The sequence below is a fragment of the Cynocephalus volans genome, chromosome 15 (genome assembly GCF_027409185.1).
Source record: "Cynocephalus volans isolate mCynVol1 chromosome 15, mCynVol1.pri, whole genome shotgun sequence".
In the NCBI taxonomy this organism is placed as follows: Eukaryota; Metazoa; Chordata; class Mammalia; order Dermoptera; family Cynocephalidae; genus Cynocephalus; species Cynocephalus volans.
The window spans coordinates 73731690-73757265 of NC_084474.1; the positions used below are offsets into that span (position 1 = coordinate 73731690).

Consider the following 25576-nt stretch of genomic DNA (forward strand, 5'->3'; position numbering starts at 1 on the left):
GGAAGAAGACACAACAATTACAATTCCTTGAAGTTGATATGGCAAGTGAACAGAAAGGACATTGTTGGGAGGGAGGGGGGATAGGGAGGAGGGAGGGAGGTTTCAGTAATGGGCCACAATAATCGACCACATTGTATATTGACAAAATAAAATTTTTAAAAAAAGAAAAGAAAGAAAGAGTAGAGGAAGGGGGTCACAGTGGCCACATTTTCCCCTTTTGTCACAGTAAATAAATAAATAAATAAAATGGTACGGCCACTTTGGAAAACAGTTTGGCAGTTCCTCAAAATATTAAACATAGGATTACTCATATGACCCAGCAATTCCACATCTATGTGGTTTGCACAAGAGAAATTAAACAAACTTCCACACAAAAACTCCCACACAGATCTTCATAGCAACTGATAAATGAATTAATCACCAACTGATGAATGGATGAAGAAAATGAGGTATATTCATACAATGGAATATTACACAGCTGTAAGAAGGAATAAAGCCCTGCTACGTGCCACAACATGGACAAACCTTAAAAATATCACGCTGAGTGAAAGAAGCCAGACAGAAGAGCCATATAGTGTATGATTCCATTTGCATGAAACATCTAGAATGGGCAAACCCACAGAGAAATAAAGTAGATTTGTGGTGATAGGGGAGTGACTGCTATTGAGTATGAGTTTTTATTTTGGATTTATGAAATGTTCTAAAGTTATATAATGGTGACATTTACACATCTCTGTGAATATATCAAAAACCACTGAAATGTACAGTGTAAAAGAGTAAATTTTATGATATATAAATTATATTTTTTAAAAGCGGCCATTAAAAAAAAAAACTAGTGAGATTATGCCTGCAGAGAAGTAAATTATAAAGCATGGGGGATCCCCAGAAAAGGAACATTGACTCTGATCTTCAGTTCTCAGTTCTGTGCATCCAAAGTGGTCTCCAGAGTCACCCCAGTTATGCTCTGAACTTGACAATTAACAGGAGGACTGAAGCATTTGAGTCATGGTGTGGACCTCTTTTAACCAGATCCTGTGTGTAATGAAACCCTCTGCATGCCTAAAAATAGGAAGATCTTCTGGAACTCTGCCAGAGCAGTTTGGGCCCTCTGCCATACCACTTTCATCAGGTTTCCTGTTTCATTTTACATTCAAATAAAACAGCCTAGAAGAGAACCCAGTTCTTGCCTACAGTCTCAAGGGTTTTGAATCTTAACAGCAACAAACTGTAAACAGGGTTTGTTGGACAGTTGTGGAAATTTAAGAACTATAATGTCTTGCATTTAGAGAACAATTCCATTTTTTTTTTTTAAAAAAAGCCCTATGATTTAGAAAGAGCAAGGCTTGCTTACTCTTCTGACTTTGCAATCAATAAAACTGAAAGGCTGTCTATAGGGAGAGTCACAGACCTAAAGGACTCCTTATAGGGAGATCAGGATAGCTCACATGGCAAACAGACATTTGATACAGTGGTTGAATTATAGATACACTTTTTTAAATAGATAAAGAAGGGAAAGATATGTAGGCAGAAGAAACTCTAGGACCAAAGACTCAAAAATTTCAGAAAGGATAAAGAAAAAGGGAAAACTTAGTACATGTATATGGTTCCATACCTGGCATGGAGCAGACACTCCATAAGTGGTAACCAGTATTTTAGTAAATGCTTGCTCTTTGCTGGGTAGCGTGCTAGGGACAATCACATATACTGCCTCATTTGGTATTCATAAAGCCTTTACAGTATTATCATTACCAATATATGAAAACACAACCTCAAATATATCAAACAACTTGCCAAGTTCAAGTACCTATTAAGGAAAAGAGTCATCTTTTCTCTATGATTTCTGTGATTTCCCAATGAGGCTTAGAAAACTGGCAAGATCTAAAAGGAGTGGAATTTCAACTATCTGCTGGAAGAAACCTGTCTATTAAAAGCAGAGAATCTGATAAATGTTTGATGAGTCTTAATACTTGCTTATGTTTTCTAATTCAGAAGTTAATGGAAGCCACAGATTAACCTCTATTCTAAGATGACCTCATTGTAATCCTAAAAAAGAAGAGTCAGTTGGTGGTGAAAAAGTGACTAGAACCCCGGACATCATAGCCATGTCATTTCAAAGTTCCTAAGAGCTCAGAGAGAATGCTGGTCATTGTTCATTGTCCTAAACTATGGAAAACCAGAGTTTTACAAATTCATACCATAGTGGTTCAACACAAAGTGCTTTAACAAGAACCCACTACAATATTATGCTTATTGAAAGCTTACTCTGTGCCAAGTACTACTTGACATCAGGGATAATGAGATAAAAGTCCTGTTTAATTGGGAGATGGGGAACTGTCTTAGTCCACTCAGGCTGCTATAACAAAATACCATAACCTGGATGGCTTATATATAATAGATATTTATTTCATAGTTCTGGAGGCTGGGAAGTCCAAGATCAAGGTGTCAGTTGATTCCATGTCTAGTAAGGGCCCCATTTCCTCATAGACAGCTGTCTTCTCACTGTAATTTCACATTATGGCAGGGGCAAGGGTCTCTCTGGGGTCTTTTTTATAAGGGTGCTAATCCATTCCTGAGGGCTCCACCATCATGACCTAATCACCTCCCAAAGGTCTCACCTCCTAATATCATCATCTTAGGAGTGGGAATTCAGTGTATGAATTTGGGGAGGACATAAACATTCAGACCATAGCAGGAAGTCAACAGTTTGTTGAAACACACTGTCATAGAGGTATACAAACAGGAAAATGTAGAGGGTACTGAGTGTGGGCTCCCTCAACCTCTATTCCACCCTACTTCCCAGGTGCCCTCCTGTCCTGCAGATTTTTGGTGGGATGAGTTATAGATACACTTTGTAGACTCTGCCAACTATACACCATAGATTGTCACTGTGCACATGAGATTTGGAAAGCAGAATTGAGATCCATCTTCCTGTCTCTTTTAGCTGCTTCTCTGTGCAAACAAGATCATGGAAATGGTAGGTTCTCTGCAACATTACTTTAGTATCCATTCTCCAGCTTCCTAAGCATCAGTAGACACTTGTGGAGGTGACAGAGATGGTAGCTGCCTGATTCCTGAATCACAGATATAAGGTATGTTCTCGAGCTCAATATTCCAGTGACAGTTAGCTGTCATGTGCTATGTACTATGACCTAATCAAAATACAAAATATCTTGACTGGCTGAAACCAAGATTTTAAAAAAGAGAGAGAGACAACCATATCAATTTATCTAGGATAACATCCTTGAAATAGAATACAAAATTCAGTTATACAACTTCACCCTAGGAGAGACCAGAATTAACAACATTTCTTATAAAAGAAACCAGATAGTTTTTGTCACCTGTAAGCTCTACAGGAGCCCATGTGTGACCACAACTCTAAACGACCTCATTTTATCTTCATCTCCTTTAATAAATAATTACTGCCCAAATTTAGAGAAAAAAGTTACACTGAGCTGGCACTGCTCAGACTTTATCTAGATTGTGTTCACCTCTGGATATCTCATTTTAGGAGGTCTCTATGAAACTAGACGGTGTTGAGAGAGGCATGACTAGGATATTAAGGAGTATTATCATTCAATCCATTCATTAATTTACTCATTCCTTTTTTATTTATTCCACAAACTTTTATTGAGCACCTGGTATGTGTCAGGCATTGGGGATGCAGCCTCTGACTAATGGGTCCTATGTTTTAGTGGGAGAAGAAATATAATGTCAGGTAGCTGATAAATGATAAGGATATTGGAGCAGAGCAAGAGAACGGAGGAGTATTGGTAGGGGCTATTATTTCTAATTAGGTATCAACGAAGGTCTCTCCAAAGAGATGACATTTGAACAGAAACCTGGATGAAGTGAGGGAGCCAGGTGTTTCTTCGCAAGAATACCAAGTGCAAAGGCCCTGATGTAGGAGCAGCCTGGTGTGTTTGGGGAGGCCAGTGTGGCTGGAGTGGAGGGAGAGATGCAGGGAGCACGAGAGAGGATAAGGAAACTGGTTCACACAGGACCTCACAGGCCGGACTAGAGGCTTCCTGTTTCATTTGGATGTGATGAGAAGCCACTGGAGGGATTGAGTCAGGCAATGACATGATCCCACTTACATTTAAGAAGGCTCCCTCTGACTGCTGTTCAGGGAATGGATATTCAATAAGCACCCCTGTGACTGTGCAGCCTTGTGATATTAGACAGAATGGATGTGATTGTCTTCCTCGAATATTCAAAGAGTAATGCAAGACAGACAAGTTTATTTCGTGTGCTTCCTCAGGCAAAACTAGAAGTTACAGAGAAGCATGTTTTCTTTCATAATAAGGTGAATTTTCTCACAATCAGTGTGCCAGATACTGAAATGAGTTCTCTTACAAAAAATGAACTCATAGTCACGATTCAAGCAAAGGCTGGGTGATGTTAGTCAGGAATTCTTACACAGTACCTAAAAATCAGAGGAAGTTTTCCTTTCCAACTCTAGATATCTACTATTTTCCTTTCTTCTTAAAACTCTCTTAGGGAGCTGAGTTCTCTCTCTGTAATGACCAGCAAAGAGCTATTCAAATGAAATTAAATAACCATAATTCGGTTGGGGTTTATTTTTCTGGATAAATAAAAGAAAAGGTAAGGATCCTTGTACACGCCTTGTTCTTATTATTTTATCTCCTGAAGGAAATATATAAAGAGAGAGAGATAGGTACAGATAGATGCATAAGTGGCACGTGCAATTTAATTTATGACAATTAAAGGGAACACTTGTCAAGACGAGGCTATGAAAAGGAGAAAGAAACACATCTCATGAAATCCTTTGATGGACTTAAACAAGAGGTAAAGCAATATATAGTATACCTGGGTTGCTCCAAAAAACAGTCATAAGACAAGCAGACCTTACATTGCCTCTCAGAGCCTGTAGGTCTCTCATAATCCTCTGTAAACAAAGAGCCACTGCATACTTGAAATCCAGTAACCTCAGATTGCCGCCAGAGTTTTATGCAAGAGAATACAGAAGTTCTGCACCTTACTTTGTTCCACTAAGCTTCTGCTGCTCTTATGAGGGGTGTCGTACAACATGTTGATTACTAAGATCTTGGCCTCTCGGGCTTGGTTAGAATCATTACTTGGATGCTCGCTAGCTGTATGGCCTTGACTGAGTTAGAAAACCTCTCTAGACCTCCATGTAAAATGGGAATAATCATAGAACCTTCCTCATAGTGTTGTTGTGGGGATTGAGTAAAATGATCCATGTAGTGTAAATTGTTAATAACAGTGGCTAGCTTCTATCAAGCACCTAGAATGTGCCAGACATTGTACAGAAATTATCTCATTGAGTTCTCTCAATGATCTTGCAAAGTACATATTCGTTTCTCTTTTTTACAGAGGTTCACAGAAGTTTAAGTAACTTGGCCAAGTTTACATATCCAGCAAGGGACAGAGCTGTCATTCAAACTCAGGTCTGCCTAACCAGGATACAGCTTCTAAGTATTTCTTGTGATAGCTCACATGCACTGTACATTTTTTTTATTATTACTTTTAAAAGAAATTCCTCCAGTTTCTCATCTGGAAGGCAGTTGAGGGTTTTTTTTTTTTTTTTTTTTTCTTTAGTGCCTTTAACAGCTCAGAAATAGAACAGATTTCATAAAGGACAGTTTCAATTGCAGGTTGGAGCCATTATACCAACATACTCTTTTTGTGTCATCTGACTAATGCAGCAGGGTTTGCGTGCCTTCTAAGTCTGGGGCTGGGTAAATTTCGGTCACAGTCTTGTAGCCTATGGCCTCATGTGACAAAATATTTTGCAAAAAATGCTGTTTTTCCTCTTTTTTCCAGTCTTCCCTCCCTTTTGTGCAGATGTTTCCCTTTCTTCCTGAGAATTGATAAAAAGTCTGAAACCCTTACTTTTGCAATTAATCTTGTGACCTTACTATTGACAATGACCCAGTTGTTTCACTCAGCTACAACACAGTTGATGAGATGCCAGTGCTAAGAACAAGGATCACTGGCTGACAGAGCTGGGAGTGATCTCTTTGTATTGGTTCCTCTCACGGCATTCATCATGTTCTTACCATAATAACAACACCAAGAGCAATGACAACCGCCTTGCTAAACATTTCACATAGGACTTGTTCTAGGCACAAAAGACACCAGCAACTAACAAAAGAGCCCGAATACCTACTTATGGAGCTTACATTTTTATTGGATGGAAAAAAGATATAAAATACATAAATATATCAACTGCTGGCAGAAGGTATGAATCTTTATTCATATAAATAAAATAAAACAGGGTGGTGAGAGCAACAAGAGAATGCAGTTAGCTCTTGAATCATACAAATAAGGCAGTTAGAATTATCCCATTTTATAAATGAAGAGTTTGAGTAATTTGCCCCAAATCACCTAAGCAGAACAGAAATATGCTGTATTCTGAAAATAACAATAGTAACCACAGCAACAATGATTATAAGAGCTACCATCTATTAAGTAGTTATAGAATTGCATGAAGTAGTTAAATAATCCTGTTTTATGAGTGAAGAAACCCAGACTCAGAAAGATGGTATAATTTGATCAAAGTCACAGAATCAGTGGTCAAGTAAGGATTTAAACCCAGTCAATGGCTCAAAGACCATGATCTTTCCACCACATCATTCCTCCTCCGTTGACTTTATGTTGGAAATTCCTCTTACTAAATTGAAAGTTCTTTGAAGGCAGGGATTGCAAATTTATTATCTCCTGAAAGTTCTGTAATATATGCTATAGAAAGTGTTGAACTTTCTGTGTGAGGACCAGCTGCATTCTGCAGGCAGACAGAAATCCAACTACACAAGAAAATGGCCATCAATTCTAATTTTCAGATCTTCTCATTGCTTGGCAGTGGGCTGCAACCTGTAATTAGTACTGCAGTCTATACTGCTCTCGAACACCAAATTCCTGAATGATTTCCCAGTTCACAATATGGTGGCAACTTGCTAGCAGCAGCCTAACCTTCCTGAAATACCCACATTCCCTACCAAACCTGTGACCTGGACAGACATGTTTGCCTCTTTGTTGGATTTATGTTTGTCTAGGAATGAAAGGAATCAACAAGTGGGATGTACATGCCCTGCATTTTAATGAGAGCCATATCCTATGGAGTAAAGGATGGCTATTGTGATGAATTTCAAGAGCGTGGGGACTCTTGTTGGATGACCCCAACTTCAGGCTAACAATGTTTTGCTCTGCACTCCTCAGCATTGGTGCTCACAGCTGCACAAGAGAATTTTGCATTTTGCATTTTCATGCACATCATGGCTAACTCACAGTAAATGATCAGAACAGGGGAATGAATGGATGATTTTTTTTTCTTATTGTTACTCAACTCACTTCATGGGGATACAACATAGCTAAATATCACTGTTTTGTGAGCAAGTTTTTGTTGTTGTTGTTGTTGTTGTTGTTACGATTTAGCGAAAAGTAGACAATTCTTAGAGTCAGGCAAACCAAGGTTCAAATTTCAGTGTTGCCACTACCAGCTGGGTGAGTTTGGAAAATGTCATTCCTTTGGCATCTCAACTCCTGCTCACTGAGTCCTGTTCTCAGCTCAGAGAAAAGCCTTCCCTGACCACATCGTCCCCTGCCTCCCATTGTTCTTTGCTTTCTCCCCCTTTTGTTTATACCTTGCAGGACTTACCCACCTCCTGGCATCTGTCCCACCCCCTATGGACTATAAGCTCCAGGGTAGAGACCAAGTCTATGTCCCTCCCCTTGAGTCTCCAGAGCCTAGCACTGTGCCTGGCACACAGGGACATTCAATTAACACTGGCTGACTAAATTAACCAAGGAAGAGTATGTTGAAGAAGGAAGAAAAATGTAAGCAGAGGGTGGAAAGTTGCAGCAGAGGAGATGAGAGATCAGGCACACGCTCTGCAGCTTTACTCACTGTGAAATGGCAGCAGAGTTGCTGAAGTTTTCTCCCTCCGTCCTTCCCCAGCCTGGGTCCCCAAGACCAGAGTTCTCAAAAATTTTCTAGATCCTAGAGGAGTGCTAAGCCCCAACCCTAGAAAAGTGATGCCATTTTGCAAAACCCTGCTGATGACATTCACGCACAGTCACACTGCTGCACTTCAGCAAAGCCTTGGCCGTGACTTTGGTTAGTTACGTCATGTTGAAAACCAATTCTATGGCTCATAGACAATGCCTCAAGCCTTCCATTCCCATCCCTCTCAGGAAACAACCTTATCTCCTAATCTCCTCACAAGATCAAGGCCATTCTAACATGCTTAGTACACACTATATACAGATTTTATTCCTAGTGATTCCATATGTAAAATATGCCTGGGAGGGTGAGAAACACTGGTAAAAACTGATTGTTTTTCTTAGTTTAGCCTAAAGATTAAATAACAGATTGAGTTGTTTCTGAGGAAATTGTTTTGTCTTGTGCTATTTAGGAAGGTCATTCTCTGGCAGCCCTGACTATACTTTTAGTCAGTCTGGAGCCACTGGGAGTGAATGCTGGGACTACAATATCAGGGGTAACAGTAATAAGAGCTTCAGGTCAGCAAGTATTGGATCGACATCTTGTAACATCTCACAGTTGGCCTTTCCAAGGCAGATGTAGCCAGCCAAGGGACTAACAGACATAGTCAGGCCAAAGTCAACTCTTCTAAAGAAGCTGGGCAAGCCCCTTTCCTGGTTATTATCTGACAAGTAGGACCACTGTGTTCTGCGCGCTTCCTGGCTGAGGTGTTCTGACAGCCCACCAGGGGAGATGCTTTGGTTTGTAACCTTGCCAGGCTCCATTTTTATTTCCACAGACTCCCTACTTTGAAATAATAGTTATTTGAAATAAAAATAACAAGTGTCTTGTGGAGCACATGTCTAATGCTCTTGTAATTTCTTTTTAGACATGCCTTCATTTAACCCTAGCAACAATCATGCAAGTTGGTGCTACTATTACCTGTAACGTATGGGGGAAATTAAGAGGTAGAGCTGGGACTTGAACAGTGTATCTGCTGGCCCTGGGCACATCACCATGACACCACAGCATCAGTCTTGTCTTTGAGGTGGATGGAGGTTAATGAGAAATCACAAATCCATTTCCCCATTGTTAAATCCATTTAAGACAAATGTAATTAACAATCACCCTCTTGAATCAGCTGTAGTATGAGTAAAGGCTTTGGAATTCAACAGACCTTTGAATTTGTAGATCTGTGAGACCTTTTGCAAGTCACTTAACCTCTTCAGACCTCTGTTTTTTTCATTCTAAAATTGGGAATAGCAGTAACTCAAAGAGTGGTTTGGGGAAAAAACAATGTACTATGTCCCAAGAAACACAGATTATAGGCAGAGCTATGCCACTATCAGATTGAAGAGGACAAATTATGAAAAGTATATGAGCCTCAGTTTCCTCTTCTGTAGAAAAATGGTGTTGAACTAGATTCTAATTCATGTTCCTTATATAGGGAGTGGCAGAGCTGTGTCTAGAATCCATTTCTGTATGCCATCCACCCTCTTAACCCACCATCCATTACCAAAAAAAAAAAAAAAGAAAGTGGTTTTGAGCAGATGTAGGCAAACTTTCTGTAAAGAGCCAGAAAATATTTGAGGTCTTGTGAGCCATACAAGGATATCTATCACAACGACTCAACTTGCTGTTGCATTGTGAGAGCAGTCACATATTATAAGAAAACAAATGGGTATAGCTATATTCCGATAAAATTTTATTTACAAAAAAACAGGCAATGGCTGCACAGCAAAAAATAAATAAATAGTCAACAGAGGGAAGAGACAACCTATGGAAATATTCACGGAAAATATTTGCAAACCATACATCTGATACAGGGCTAATATCCAAAATATACAAGAATCTCAAACCATCAATAGCAAAAAAATAACCTGATTAAAAATGGGTAAAAAACCTGAACAAACATATCTCAAAGGAAGAGATACTGAAGGCCAACAGGTACAGGAAAAGATACTCAACATCAGTGACCATCAGAGAAATGCAAATTAAAGCCAGTGAGATACACCTCACACCTGTTAGAAAAGCTATTATCAAAAAGAGGAAAAACAACAAGTGTTGTTGAGGATACTTTTGGTGGGAATGTAAATTGACATAACCATTATGGAAAACAGTGTGGGCATTCCTCAAAAAATTAAGCATAGAATTACCATCTGATCCAGCAATGCCACCACTGGGCATATACTACAATAAAATAAAACCATGTGGAAGAGATATCTGCACTCCCATATTCATTGCAGCATTATTCACAAAAATCAAGATAAGGAATCAACTTAAGGGTCCATCAGTGGATGACTGGATAAAGAAAATGTGGTATCTATACACAGTGGAATACTATTCAGCCTTAGAAAAGAAGAAAATCCTGTCATTTACAAAACATGGACAAGCCTGGAGGACATTATGCTTAGTAAAACATGCCAGGCACAGAAAAACAAATACTATACGATCTCACTAACATGTGGAATCTAAAAAAATTGAACTCATAGAAGCAGAGAGTAGAATGGTGGTTACCAGGACTTGGCAATGGTAGTAAGGGAGATGGGGAGATGGGAGATGTTGGTCAAAGGGTACAAAGTTTCAGTTAGACAGGAGAATTAGGTCTGGAGATCTACTGCACAGCATGGTGACTAGTTAATAATGTATTGTATACTTGAAAATTGCGAAGAGAGTAGATTTCAAATGTGTTTCCATCACAAATGATAAGGATGTGAAGTTATGGATATGTTAATTAGCTTGTTTTAATTATTCCTCGATCTATACATAGATCCCAACATCATGTTGTACATCATAAACATATGCAATTTTTCATTTTTCAGTTAAATAAATGAGTAATAAAATAAATTGCATAGATAGATAGCTAGAGAGATAAACAAACATCTTTATTTAGAGTCTAGACCAGTGGGTCTCAAAAGACCAGCACCATCAGCATCTCTTGGGAACTAGTTAAAGATGCAAATTTGCAGCCCCACCCCCGACCTACTGAATCGAAACTGAGGGCAGGGCCCAGTGGGAGGTCTTTAAACCAACCCTCCAGGTGATTCTGATGCACCTAAAGTTTGAGACCCACTGATCCAGACATTCCTTTCTGTTTCTAAAGGAGCCCTTTCCAGAAGTTGTTTTCGTAAATCGGCTTTTTTCTTTTGCTGTCTTTTGTCCTGCAAGTGTGAAATAAAATTTTGACACGTGCTTAAGAAAAAAAAAAAAAAAAACAGTCGGGACCCGGATTTGGCCTACAGGCCCACTCCTGGTTTAAAGGAATGCATGAGATAATTTATGGGCCTCCCATAATCCCTAGACACAAGTCATCAAAAATGGTGGCATAATTTCTGTGGTTCCAGTATGAGATGACCAGTACTTTCAAGTTGGGTCAAAAAAAATCCAAACCAAAATCAAGGAAATTTAACATTGTCTATAACCTCTAACACCATACTTGGGTAAATGCATAATTTTCATAGACATTTGAAATATTGAAAAATTATAAATACCCTACCCTTAATATTACCTTATAGATAAATAGGGATGTCAGTTACAATAGTGTTTTAGTATTTTCAACATTGGGGACATAGTTATACTACAAAGTATTCATTGTTATCTGAAATTGAAACTTAACAGGGACGTCTTCGGTGGGTGGTGGTAGTGTCTATTTTATTTTGTTTATTTGTTTGTTCATACTAAAGCTGACAACCCTGCCTATATATCTCCTATGGTTCCACACTGTGGGAAGCACAGGTTTTATCGTTCAAGATAACCCAACACAAGCAACATTTTGTTCTTTCAGGGAGGAAAAGAATTGCATTCTTATGGAATTATCCCCAAGGTTCAAAACTAATAAATCCCCTGGGTAGAAGCCACTGAAACACTCTGAGACAACCCAGCGCTCTGCACTCACAGTGCCAAGAACAAGCTTAGGTCACCCAAGGAAAAAGTGCAATAATCTTGCATTTGTTCCTGCTGATTAAAGCCAAGCAGCTTCCAGGAAAATGTTAGGCACCCCTCATGTCACTATTTTGAATTAATATCTGAACAGTATTAATGATGGAAAAACTCAATTATATCCAACATATCCAAAGTTTTACAGTTGGATTTGTCCGTAATCAAACTGTGTACTGAGAAAGCCTATTTCGTCAGTAAACAAAGCTTCTGAGTGGAGAAGAAATATTCTGTGCATATAAACATGGGGGCCCAAATCAAGGATTCATGGTAAATATTTGATAACGAAGACATGGGTGGAGTAGGTGCCTTCAGGCTTCAGATATATTCCAACAAGTGGGCTTATAAAATCATTCTTAGGAAAGTTATAATAAGGGAAAATTTGGCTCAGCTTGCCACGATCCATGTCTTTGCAAACTTTGAAGAAGGAAGATGATCTTTGACATGTCCAGGAAGATGAAAGCAACATGTTTTAATTAACAGAGCACGGTATTTAGCATCAGAAGACCCATGTTTGAGTTTCACCTCTACCACTTCCAAGCTGTGCAACCTTGAACAATTCTTCTAGTCTCTCTGAACCTGTATCCTCTCTGTAAAACAGAGATGGTAATAATTCCCATCTCACATGCTTTGGTCAGGGTTAAAAGAGATAATAGATATGAAAATGCTTTGCAAACTGTGAAACTGCAAAGCACTGTCACCTATCATTCCTATGAGAATCTCCGGTGACTAGGAAGCAAAATAATGTTGTATTGAGTGTTACCAGCTAAAACCATGCTAAGGATTTAATGTTGTCAAGAAATGTGTATTTGTCAGCTCACACTGCCATAACAAAGTACCATGGACTGGGTGGCTTAAACAATAGAAATTTATTGGCTCACATTCTGGAGGCTAGAAGACCAAGATCTAGGTGTCAATCGGCAGGGTAGGTTTCTTCTGAGGCCTCTACCCTTGGCATTTCCCTTTGTCTCTTCATAACAACTTTCCATGTGCATCTCTGGGTCCAAATTTCCCCCTTGTATCAGGACACCAATCATATTGGGTTTGGACCCAACCTAATGACCTACTTTAATTTTTTTACCTCTGAGAAGATCCTATCTCCAAATAAGGTCACATTCTGAGGTATTGGGGGTTATGACTTTAACATTTGAATTTGGGGGAGAAACGATTCAATCCATAACATCTTTCATTTATTGTATTTAAAAGTAACCAAATGGATTCACAGTATTTCCCAATCAAAGCCTGCTTCTCCTCAGATAAAAACATTCCACTGTACAATGGAGACCTTCCTGCTTGTTGTGTGTCTAAGATGATAAATTATTTACTTTAGAATAAGAATTAAGAATCCAAGTCAGTGGCCTCATTCATTCTCCAAACACCAAAACACTAGGCAATGTCCCTCTTTGCAGGGAATTATCTTTATTCTGTAACAAACATGTCATCACTTTCCCTTATATTTAGCATGCAAACAAAAATTTGTCTCACATTGATACTCACAGATATACTGAAGTTTTTAGATTTAAAACTCAACTCTTTGTTAAGGAAATGTACTTATCGTTTATCAATCACTTCTGTGACCAAGCCTACATATTGTTGACACATTTCCAAATCAGACACCTTCATTAAATTATAAGACTAATAAACATATACACACATATAAAATCTTATATGCATTAGTTATATATAACATAAAGTTTTTAAAGTAAAATTAGCAGTTTTTTAACTCATGCTTTCTTAGAAACTCATTATTTCAGTCTTTAACTATCTTGCCATTTTAGAAAATATAAATATCTTACACAGAATGGATGCATGGATGCATAAACGTGGGTCATCATAGTGCTATTTGTAACATCAAAAAAGTGGAAATAGCCTGATGTCCACCAACAGGAATCTGCTAAACAAATTCTGAGGCAACTACAGAATGGAAAACAATACACCCACTGAAGACCATGTTTTCAGAAAATATATAATGGCATGGGGCACTTTTGATATGTTGTTAAATGAAAAGTAGGTTAAGAAGGATATGTACGTATGAGTCCCATTTTTAAATTACATGTGCATAAAAAAATATAGAAGGGATATTCACCAATTTGTTAATATGTTTATCTCTAGGTAGTGAGATTGTAGGCAATTTTTTGTTTCTTCTTTCTACTTTCTTTTATTTAATTTTTTCTACAAAACACATGTATCATTTATATAATGAACATATGACATTTTTAATAAGTGAAAATTTCCTTCTAAAAGGCTATTGCCTTAGACAAAGCACCATTCATTCCACAGGTTACTGTATTTTTCACAGATCTTACTTCTGGACATCAAGAAGATGATAACTTAGGAAAGGAGTTCAAATAGGTAAAAAAAAAAAAAAAAATGATTATGTATTCAGCCTTATAAAAAGGCTTAATTTAAGAATTTTTTTTTTAAAAAGCTTGCTGAAGGACTCAGTGTTTGATTAGATTAGGACGTGATGAAAACAGTTTATGAACAACTTGAGGTTTAAATCACTCCCTATAGAATTTATCATTATTTACTTCTCTGCCTAGAGTTTCAGGACACACATATTTCTCTCTTTAAAAAATCAGAAGTGTATTTTCTCATCTCTAGCCTCCCAAAGCCTACATCACTCTCCCTTAGAGATCTTTCTTGCCAGTCCATTCTGAGGCCCTGGATGCTGTCTCTAGGGCCACGTTTTCAAAAGACTCTTAGAAGCCTACCTATCTGGGCCTTTAGTACCGTTGTCCTGTGCCAAGCTCCAGCCTAAAGAGGATTCCTTTGCCTTCATAAAATCAACAGAGGCAAAATTGCAGAAGACCTTTCATGCAGCAATTCCTGGCCTCAAGCAAGGTTAAGATAGATAGCAATAGAAGAAGCCCACCAGCTAAGATGTGGATTAGAGAGGGAGATGGTAGGCCCAGAGATTTTGCACATTATCACAGACACCCAGAAAGTCTAAACCCTTCCTTTTTTAAATAAGCGGAAGACCATGCCTTTTCCTGATAATCATGGTTAATCTTATTTAGTCCAGATTTCACAGTCTGTCTTAGTTTGCTTTTTCAAGTGTATGTCTGTGGGGTCTTTCTGTTGATTTTCCTTAGCTGGAGATCCTGGCCCTTTTTTTTGGCATTAAATGGTACCCTAAGCCCATATTTGCCAGGGCTCTTGCCACAGAGGTTGGAGCATTGATGTTTCTGGATGGGGGTGGGGTCCCACAGGGGGTCCTCCAGGTGCATGGGTGGGTGGCTAGGGGTTTGTGCCCAGAGGACCCATGAGGTGCACCTCCTGTAGCCTGAACAGCCTTTCTGATTTGGTGCCTCTTTGGCTGAGATGAAATGCAGTTACCCCAGCTTCCCGTGGCTTGAGGCAGGAACAGTTTCCAGGGAAGGAACCCACAATGGTGGGGAAGCTGGCTGTTGGCCTATAACTTACTTTTTGAGTATAGAAATTATGAGTCGGGGGAGAGTTTTTCCCACAGTGTTTGGCAGCTTGAGGGAGGGGTGTTGTGGTTAAAAAGATTCCTTTCTTTTACTGTTTGCTCGTGGTCTTTCACTTCTCTTTGGCCCCAGGGATTGTCACAGCCTTGGTGCTGAGTTCTGCGATATTCCTATTGATAATCTTCACACTGGATAGTTATTTTTGGTTTTCTGTGGACGGGGGTGAAGCCAGTTTGCTTCTACACCACCATTTTTGTGATGTCACTTTTAATCATGGTTAATCTTTATTCTTTATAGTGTTATATTATAGATAATAATTTCCTGATATGCTTTTGTATCTCTGTCATCTAATTCAATGCTTGAACTTAATAGTCATTGACAAGAATTGCACAAGAATTTACTGAACATCCCAGCTGGGTCTGGGCACTAGGCTCTAAAGATACCAAGACAAAATGAGTTGATACCTGCCCTGGAGGAGTTTACAGGCCAATGAGAAGCAGACAAGACAGATAGTTGCAGTAAAGAATGGTAAGTGTTCTGATCACAGGAATAAAGAAAGCTCTGGAAGAATATGTGAGCACTACCTGACCCATTCTGGAGGATGGGGAGCAGATGGTCTGGGTGGTTTCCAAGAGAAAGTGACTTTCAGCTGAGCCTTTAAAGACACATACAGGTTAGACACAGACCTAAGATGAGTAAAAGAAACAATATCACATTTAGTAAATAATTTAATAGGCCTAAATGTACATATAATTTGTGTGAAATGTGTATACAATGTGCAAACAATGGAGCATAACATGTGGAGAGAGAGTGAGAGGTAAGACATGAGACCAAAGAGGAAGGGAGAAGATAAGTCATGGAGAATGTGTGTACACCATCATTATTAAAGAAAATACTGAGGACTTTTCAAAAACAATCTCCATGATCATACTGCATGTTAGAAAGACCATCTGACACAGTATGGAGACAAGATGAGGGCACGGGGTGGGCAGCACTCGCCCCAAGGGAGACTAATGGGAAGTTGTGAGCAGAATGGAATTTGAGGTAGTGCTGACCTAAACTGAAACAGGGGCGGGAAAGATGGAGACACACTCAGCAGGTAAAGTAGAAAGGGCTTGGGGATCAGATGGTCATGAATGAAAGAGAGGAAGTCACCTAGGGCGACTCTCTTGTGTGTGGCTTGGATACCCGGGAATGATATTTGAGCTGTGGAAAAAAGGAGAGAAAGAGCAGACCTGGGAGAAAGAAGAAGCCAAATTCAGTTTTGAGCATGTTGATCTTAAGGTGCTCTATGGGACATCCAAGTGGAGATGTTCACTATAAAAGTCTGGTATTTTCAGAGAAAGATCAAGACAGGCTATAGATTTTGGAGACACCATATGTAAGTGGTGGTTGGAGTCATTGGAGTGGATGACATTGTCTAGGAAGACTGCAAGATGACAAAGGAAGAGCGTAAAGGAAAGAATAAATAGCAGGGCACAGTAATATTTATGACATGAAGCCCTTTAAATAGTAACTCAAAAGGTCAGAAGGGGACGAGGGAAGCATGGTATCACAGAATCCAGGACAGTCAAAACAGTAGAGACGTAATGACCAACGGTTCCAAATGGCACACGCAAAACTAGTGAAAAAGGGTTTTAAATGCCCTACAGTTCAGCTACAAAGAGGTCTTTGGTGGCCCTGACAAAGGTTGGTCTTCAGAGGTGGAGGCAGATGCCAGTTGACTGGGTGCGAAGGAGCAGCAAACCCATAGCGAGGACACTGAGATAGTGAATGTCACCCACTCTTTCAAGAAGTTTGCTGGGAAAGACGAAGAGAAAACCGAGGTGGCCTCTGGAGGGGAAGAGGGGAAGCTCCATAAATACTTGATGAAGGGATGTGTAGAAAGCCTCCTATCCTCTGCGGAACTGGCTATGTGATAAATACAAAAATAAATACCAGACCAGGGGTCCCTGTCCGTCCTGCTGAGCACTAGAAAGCCTTCTGTTTTCATTGCCTTTATCAGTGAGAAGTGGCTCTGCTCTTAACCTGTTAAAATGAAACCGAGTGTGGAAGCCCAACAATCACGAAACCCTTTGACCACCACCACCACCACCACCACCACCCCCACCCCCACCACCACCACCACCACCACCCCGGCGCACCTGAAGACCGGCCGTCCCCGCTGCCCCTGCGACGCTCCCCACCTGCTCTGTGTGCCTCGGAGACTGCCAAGTCCAGATCAAAAGCACCCAGAACCAGCTGAGACCCCAGGCTCCCTCTATTCTTATCCCAAATTAGCCAGATCCATTTGAAAGGCTTGTTCAAATAAAAAAGTACAAAGGGCCGAGAGACCGGCTGCGCTGGATCTGTGCACGTCAATCAACATCTTTCCTTTGTGGATCCTGCGAGGGGGTCGGCCGTGGGGAAGGGGCTCCTGCCATCAGGGAAAGGATTCTATTTCCTGGAGACAAGTGTAGGAGCCCAGAGAACATTACTGCAACAGATGGCTTTTAAAACTCCCATCCTCCTCGCCCGGCCCTTGTCCAACAAGAAGCCGAGCGGTCCCGCTGCCCCAGGAGGGCAGCGCTGCAGGACCCCGCGGCGGGCATGGCTGCGGGGACTCGAGCGGTGGGGAACCGAGACTCGTCCACCGCCCCTCCCTGCAAGCTCTCCCGGCTCGTTCTCCAGAAACGAGGTCCAGATTTACAAACCCAAACATTCTCTGGCAACGAAAACTCGAAATTAGTCAAACTCCGCATTTGCGCGCCTGGAAATTGCTCCAGCTGAGTGCACGGGAGCTCAGCCCAACAGGGACCGTTTTCCGGCAAATCTGGAGGCCCTTTGCAAGGTTTCTCTGCTTGACAGAACAGCAGCTTTGACCCGGGAGCCCAAGCAATGGAGGACGGGGAGAGAGAGAGGCGCCTACCGTACCCGATCGCCGTGGCGGGTCATGCTGCGGGAGGCTGGGTGCCTGCTCTGGCCCGGGCGCTGCGGACGCGGCCTCCGCTGCGGGCCGGGGACCTGGGAGCTGTGCCCGGGACTGCTGCTCCCGACTGCTCTTGTTTGCACTGGGCCGTTTGCTTTTGGGATTTCTCCAATGCAGATGTAGGCTGGGGGCCGCTGTCCCGGGGGAAAATGATTCCATTGGAAGCTGGCCTTTGACAAGACACACACATGACCTTTGACTAAAATGGCTTTGGGGAAGGAAAGTGTCCGGGGACTGAAGACGGGGCGTCCAGCGCAGCCATCTGCATTCCCACCCCCAGCAGTGCCTAGTTAATTTTTCATCTTTCAAGGAGTGTCTCTGTGAGGTTTGCCATTTCTCCTTGATTCTGTAGGATTCATTCCCTGTTTCCAAAAGGATATAGCTGCAGAAGTTTTCTGCTGTGTTGTTGACATGTTCCCTGAAATGAGCCATTTCAGGTTAAACAGGGGCAGGGGTACATTGTATAAATTCCTCAGGAATATCACCACCACATTTTTTTTTTTTTTTCTAGAACATGCTGCAGTTTACAAAGGGCTTTTCACAATCATGCTGTTATTTGGCCTTCCAAACAATGCCTGGGAGGCTCTTCTATTACTGCCTTTTACACATAAAGAAATAGAAGCTCCAGAAAAAATATTTGCCCAATCACCCAACCAGAAAGTGAAATCCAGGTCCTCTTGATCCTCGTCCAGTCCACATTAACTAAGGCACCCACTTCCCTGCTGGGGATCCCCACTAACTTGATGATGTCGCAATTAATCCAAAGCAACAGTACTGATAATTATTTTAATTTTTTGGAATTATAAAAGTAAGTGTTAGAAATTGTTTTACTATATAGATGTTTTGGTCATTGATATCCACAGATAGTTTGAATTTGACTACATTTTTAAAATTGTCTACATTCATCTCTTTACCAGCTGCTAAAATGATGCTTTGGGAACCAGACTGGCCACTCAGAGGTACAAGCTTGAGTCACCTGAGGCTGCTACCAGAGTCCATGACTAACCACTATCAGCACCTTTTTCTCTCCTTTTTCTAGGTCCTTCCAGATAGTGAAATGCTAAATCAAAGGGGAAGAGGATGTGGGATTGTGAAAGGAGTCTGGAGAAGCAGAATTTTAAGCATTGAGTACATCTGTGATGAAGGCCTGCAGAGAAGCCATAGACAGCCTCGTGTGAAGGGTAGTGCCACTGTCATGTTTTTTTTTGTTGTTTGTTTGTTTTTTTAGCTTAGAAAAGAGGAAAAGGGGTGTTACTCACTCTCAGCTTTGAAGAACTAGGAGGAGTCAGCCAGGAGCAGAAGAGGCAGAAGGACACCGCTACCAGGACGACACCATGTACAATAGCTGTCTTGGTGCCTTCAGCGAAATGAAAATAGTTAGGGCGGGCAGGAGCCGAGGATGTGGGAGGCGGCATCTAGAGAAGGTGTGGGTTTGGACTCTGACCAGCCTCCTGTGTCAATCTAGGGAATTTGGACTTCATCCTGCAGTGCTGAATGGGTTAATATAACTGCCCCTGGGTTATCAGCTCACAAGAAAAGGATGCACGAGTCATGGGTTGTTCTACAACCAGAAAAATATATATATCATCACGGCTTGGATGTTATGGGCATTAGCTTCATCAGCCAGATGCAGTTTCTTCTTTCTAGTTACAACAATGTGAGCAATATATTTACCCTCACTGAGCCTCAGTTTTCTCATCTGTAAAGTAGGGCTTGTGGTATGTGTTGTGAGGATTAAATGAAATTTAGAGATAAAACCCTTAGCCTTTTTTCAGCCATAGTCATGAGCAACGAAAAGGAGCTGCTGTCACATTTTCGTGTACTTTACCGTGTGCAGTGCCTACCATGGAGTAACAAGGAGCTCCCTTTTCCAGTCCCCTCACTCCTGTCTTCCCATCATTCTTCTGGCTTTAGACTCATTAGAGGTTTGTCCCTTTTTCCTTCCACTTCTTTTCTTTCAGCTCCTTCTTGACATTACTTCCTTTATGTCCCAGTGTGCAATGTAACATCAATTTCAATCCTTCTCTCCTTCCACCTCAGTTTGTCCATTTCCTTGTCCTACACTGTCATAGCCATCTGCAAAAGCTCCACCCGAGAAGTGGTTATCTGCCAGAGGTGGACGTCTTCCCACAACCAGTCCATGATGTGTGGTCTGCAGCCTCGGCGAGGTGCTCAGCAGCACTGCAATCCTTACAGTGTCCCCAGCCAGCCCACCTCTCTGATGATGCAAAGTCACTATTCACACCTCTTTAGAACTCTGATCCTAGTCCCACCTGGCTTTCTTTCAGCAAACAGCCTCCTCTCCCCAAACAAAGAACACAGCTATCAGGAGGGAAATCTATTTCCGGTACCAGAAAATTTATCTCTATTCTCAGCTCTTTCCCTCCCACCTCAGAGGTGCCTATGTTCTATGTGCCTTGGATTCTCTCTTTTCTCATTTCCTCTGGAACATTCTTTTGTCAACCATCCTGTTCCTTTCCATCTCTTCTCCACTGCTTTTATTAGTTCACTTATCCATTAGGCATTTATAAAACAACTATTATATTGCCAGTCAGCATCCTTGATTCCTGGCATACAAGGATAAATAAAACACTACAGCCTATAAGTACATTAGAGTCTCTCTCATGACAGTGAACTTCATTTTTCCTATTGTCACCTGAATATGTGTCTGTTCCTTGCAACAACAGCAACAGCAACACACACACACACATACACACCCCACATGTGCCCACTGCCAGGAACATTCTTCCCATGGATTTTCCAAGGTTGGTTCCTACTCATGTCTTAGGTCCTGGCCTAATGCCACTTTCTCAAAGAGACTTTCCCTGACCAGCCACTCTAGGGAGCCGTCCCCTCCTCCTTCATTGCTAGCTATCTATTAACCTTCTTTGTTTCCTTCACATCACTTATCCTACATTGTAAGGAGAAGCTCCTCTAACTGCTTATTTTCTTATTTTTTGTTGCTTCCACTAGTCTGAATCTTCGTGAGGGCTGGGACTCTTGTCTTTTATTCAGTGCTGTATCTCTGGTACCCAGGATGTACCTCGTAGGCTCTTAGAAAACATTTGCTGATTGTACATTCCCAAGAGCCAGGATCATCTGCCTTAATCTCTTTTTTTGGGGGGGGAGGGTTTTGTTTTGTTTTGTTTTCTTCATCTCCATCATACAGCCTTCTGGTTTTCAACACTGAATACAGTTTAGAATCTTCCAAAGAGCTTTGAAAAATCCTGATGCCCAAAGCACACTCAGACCAGTTCTTTCTGGGGTAAGAGCCAGGTAGCTCCAAAAGCAAAGCTTGAGAACCACTGACCTGCCCTCTGTGTGGCACTCAGGCAATGCTCAATAAGTGAATGAATGGATGAATAAATGATTCAAGGAATGGAGCCATTTAGCTCCTGCTTCTTTTTCATTCCTCTTCTCCTTGGTCCTTGGACACAAGATCCATTATCTAGGCATGCAAATCTCCCAAACAAGTCCTTCCCTCTCATTGCTCCAAGGTTTCACATACTGCTAGCTCTACCAAAAATGCCCACACCCCATCTTTGCTACCTAAAAGTTTTTCTTGCCGGACTCCCAGTAAAATCTGGGTTTGGGCTCAGCATACTCTCCTTTGCCAAGCTCTGGGCCTCTCTTCTGCTTGCACATGTCATTCTATTAGAGCAGTCATGGCTGCTTCTTACTTCTGCGTCAGGATTGTTCTTGATCAAGGGCTCTTTTCTCTCTGTATCCCCATGTGTAGCAGACTGCATATCTTGCGAGGGCATTCCACAGATACTGTGCAATGAATTAATAAGTTAAAGGAGTGGCTGAACAAATTTTTAAAGAGAGGCTCTACTTTGTTGTTGTTGTTTATTTAACAGCTTTAATGAGACATAGACACATAATGTACAATTCACCAATTTAAAGTTTGCAACCCAGTGGTTTTTAGGATATTCACAGAGGCATATGATCATCACTACAATCAATTTTGGAACATTTCATCACTCCAAAAAGAAGTCCCATGCCCATTAATAGTCATTCCTCATGTCCGCCCAGCCTCCCAATCCTATGTAACCACTAATCTAGATCCTGTCTCTATAGATTTGCTTATTCTGGTCATTTCATACAAATGAAATCACACAGTACCTCATCTCTTGAGATTGTCATCTATGTCCACTTTTGAAGACCCATTTGGCCATAAGCAGCCTTTTTATGTTGAGTGTATATGACAGAATATGGACTCTGGTAGAGATCTTGGAGAACAAACCAAGGCAGTATTTCTTAGACCATATCACACAGCAGCCTGGTAAATTATCCAAATTCCTGAGCTCCAAAGTGAGAGAGAGGATAAGGGGGAAGGAGGATGGAGAAGCTTAGCTACACCTGTTACCACAGCAGGAAGGGAAGGAGGAGATGGATTCAAGATGGCTCAGCTCTGCCTCACCTGCCCTGTCCTAGCTGGGCCCTTTGGGCAGGACCTCCCACACTATCAGGACCCCACATTGAGTGAGGACAAACTTCCTGGGTCAAACTCTAGCTCTGCTACATACTAGCTGTGACTCTTCATGCTCCCCTCCTCATCCCTAAAGAGAATATTAAAATAATTCCTACCTCATAGGCACCACATCCTAGAACTGTCATGAAGATCAAACAAGGGTGGGTATACAGTACATAGCACAGCTTCTGGCATGTTGTAAATGCCTGGTGCCTGTTTATGCTTCTTGTTGCTGTTTGACCAAGCTGTTTGTACATTGTTTTTATAAGTTAAATTGAATATGAAAAAGGGGTCTGGTGCTTTTAAAAAATATTGCAAACCATTATTCTAAGAAAACCTCGCACACCACGCAGGTATCTACTGCCAGATGGTCGTCTGCATTCTAATTGCTGAAAGCCAGGACAGTGGCAAGATTTAGCTGAAGCTGAAGAATAATTGTTAATAGAAAGTGAGAGGGGAGGTGGGTTAGATCTATTCCTAGGATAACAAGTTGATGGAAAGAACCTAGTTCTTCCCACCAAATGATCATCAGTGCCACCAGCATGTGTACGGTGTTGGCTTCATTAATCTTGGGTCATGCCTGTTTACCTGCACTCCTCCCCTGCAACTTCAGTTTCCTTGTACTGTTCTTATGTGCCAGACCTGAATGTGGCATCCTCTACTAAGCCCTTCTGGTGTGTCTCTTAAATACACCTGAAATCAGCATTTGGGAGTGGCTGACCCTCAATCCAGTGGTCAGACACAACCATTTGTCTGCATCAGACACTAGCAAGTGGCCGCTGGATATACCAATTTTGCCACCAACTGGTCAGACACTGATCATGCAAGCTCCAGAAGAGCTGTTCTTGCATGTAAACATCATGTGTCTATTTTGAATTATGGAGGGTAATTAGTGGACCTTCGTCTGGTTTCTACTGCTATAAATGGTCTTTCCTGCACATCTGGCAAACCTCTGTTCAGATTTAGTTTCGCCGTCCCTCTCGCCTTCCTCTCCTCTGTGATACTGCAGCTGGGAGAGAGCCCAGTGAGTTGTCCGGTTATCACCTTTGTCTATGACCGTCTCCACTGCCACACTGTGAAGAGCTGAAAAGTAAGGACTTTTTCCAACTGTCTTTGTGTCTCTCATTCTAGCCGTGAGTCTAACATAAAAATGCTCATCCTTCCATGTGACAGATATTTACTGAGGACTTACTGTGTGCTGACACTTCAAAAATGCAAACATTTCCTAGAAGCATGGAATTTTAACTCTGAAAGGAATTTTGAGAGGAAGAAGAAGGGCTCAGAGAAGGTAGTGTCTTATCAAGTATCCCAATGCCTGGGTAGAGAAAACTCTGGGGATAGACCAGGGCAGGAGTAAAATAACAGATTGGTTTTTTTTTTTTTTTTTTTTGCTCAGTTCAAAAACTAGAGAAAATCTGAATGATTATTTTGTTTGTTAATGGTTTTTCCAACCCAAGGACTAGGCCTCAAAGCACCCCCAGGCTGGTGGTTGAGGATATTCACACAGACCAGTACAATTTCCCGATATGGCTAATTCTGCTCCTGTCTGACTCTCTGCCTGTCTCACACCCCCACCCTGCTGCCCACGGCTCATTCACTCCAGGCCAAGCAGGAGCCTGTAAAAATTTAACTTGGTGAGATTGCACAATCTGGGGAGTTCAAATTGCTTTTTGAAGTAATGAATGAGATTCTTCAATAGCCTCATGGAAATGTTTCCAGTGGGAGGAAAAAAAGAACAAGTTGTCACAAACTTAAGTGTCTTCATCAGGCCAGGTGAGGTTATTACACAACTGATGGAAGTGGGTGACACTCATTTGGGCCAGCCTGGGGGGACAGACAGAATCTTCTATTTCTCTTCTTACTCTTCTGTGGAATTTCTATTGGTAAGAATCAAGTTCCCTTTTGGAGGTGATGGATATGTTCTTCATTGTAATGATAAGTGATGGTTTTGTGGGTATTTGCATATGTCCAAATACATCAAATTGTATACATTAAATATTTGCAGTTTTTTTGTATATAAACTAGAACTCAATAAAGCTGTTTTGTTTTGTTTTTTATAAAAGGTTTATTTTCTCATTGAGTCAAGATCATGGTCTAGCAAATCCAGTGTTGGGTGTCTCTCACCAAGGCAGACTTGTGGTGAGAAAGAGCAAGACTGTAATTCCTGCCTCGCTCCTTGAAGGCTGCTGCTGTTTCTCTTGATTAGTCATGATGGCACTAACTCCAAAAATGCCGCTAAGTTAGGTCAGGCCAGCATCATCTCTCATGTGGACCACTGAGTAGGTCTCCTAACCATTCTCCTTGACTCCAATCTGAATTCTTCTAACAAACCTTTTATGCTACAGCCAGAGAGATCATCCTAAAATACTAATCTGACCACCAAATGCTTCTGCTTAATACCCTGCAGATTTTCCATTGTCCTGAAGATAAAGCATCAGCTCTTTAATAACAGGTTAGCAACAAGTCTGCTGCATATAGACAAGAGCCTCTAGCTAAGGGGTTAAGTGAGGCTGGAACCCAGTTTGTATTCCACATGCCAAGCCTTGAACCCTGGCAATGGCCCACTTTTGCCTAAGACCCAGGGAGGGCTAGTGGTGTCCTCTGGAGGGTCTATTACTTGGTGCAAAATGTTGAGCTTATGTTTCTTATTACCTGCTGTCCTGTATTTACATGTTTTTTCCCCCTGCCTTTGCACAATGCACTTATAGCTAATCACCCCTACACCAGCTTCCATCCTAACCTCAGCGTTAAATGCCACCATATTAGCTTCTCAAAATTCCTCTCTGTTCCTTCCACCCTTTGCC

At 41.2% G+C, this 25576-nt stretch overlaps 1 protein-coding gene across 1 annotated transcript in view; it reads right to left on the reverse strand.

Moving 5' to 3' along the window:
- The window catches only part of ENPP2 (ectonucleotide pyrophosphatase/phosphodiesterase 2), a 103041-nt gene extending 84657 nt beyond the window's left edge, over positions 1-18384 (reverse strand). Inside the window, exon 1 of the mRNA XM_063080160.1 lies at positions 18244-18384. Within this exon, the coding sequence (XP_062936230.1) occupies positions 18244-18264 (21 nt within the window). The 5' untranslated portion in view covers positions 18265-18384. The remainder of the gene's footprint in view (positions 1-18243) is intronic.
- Positions 18385-25576: the final 7192 nt, after the last annotated feature.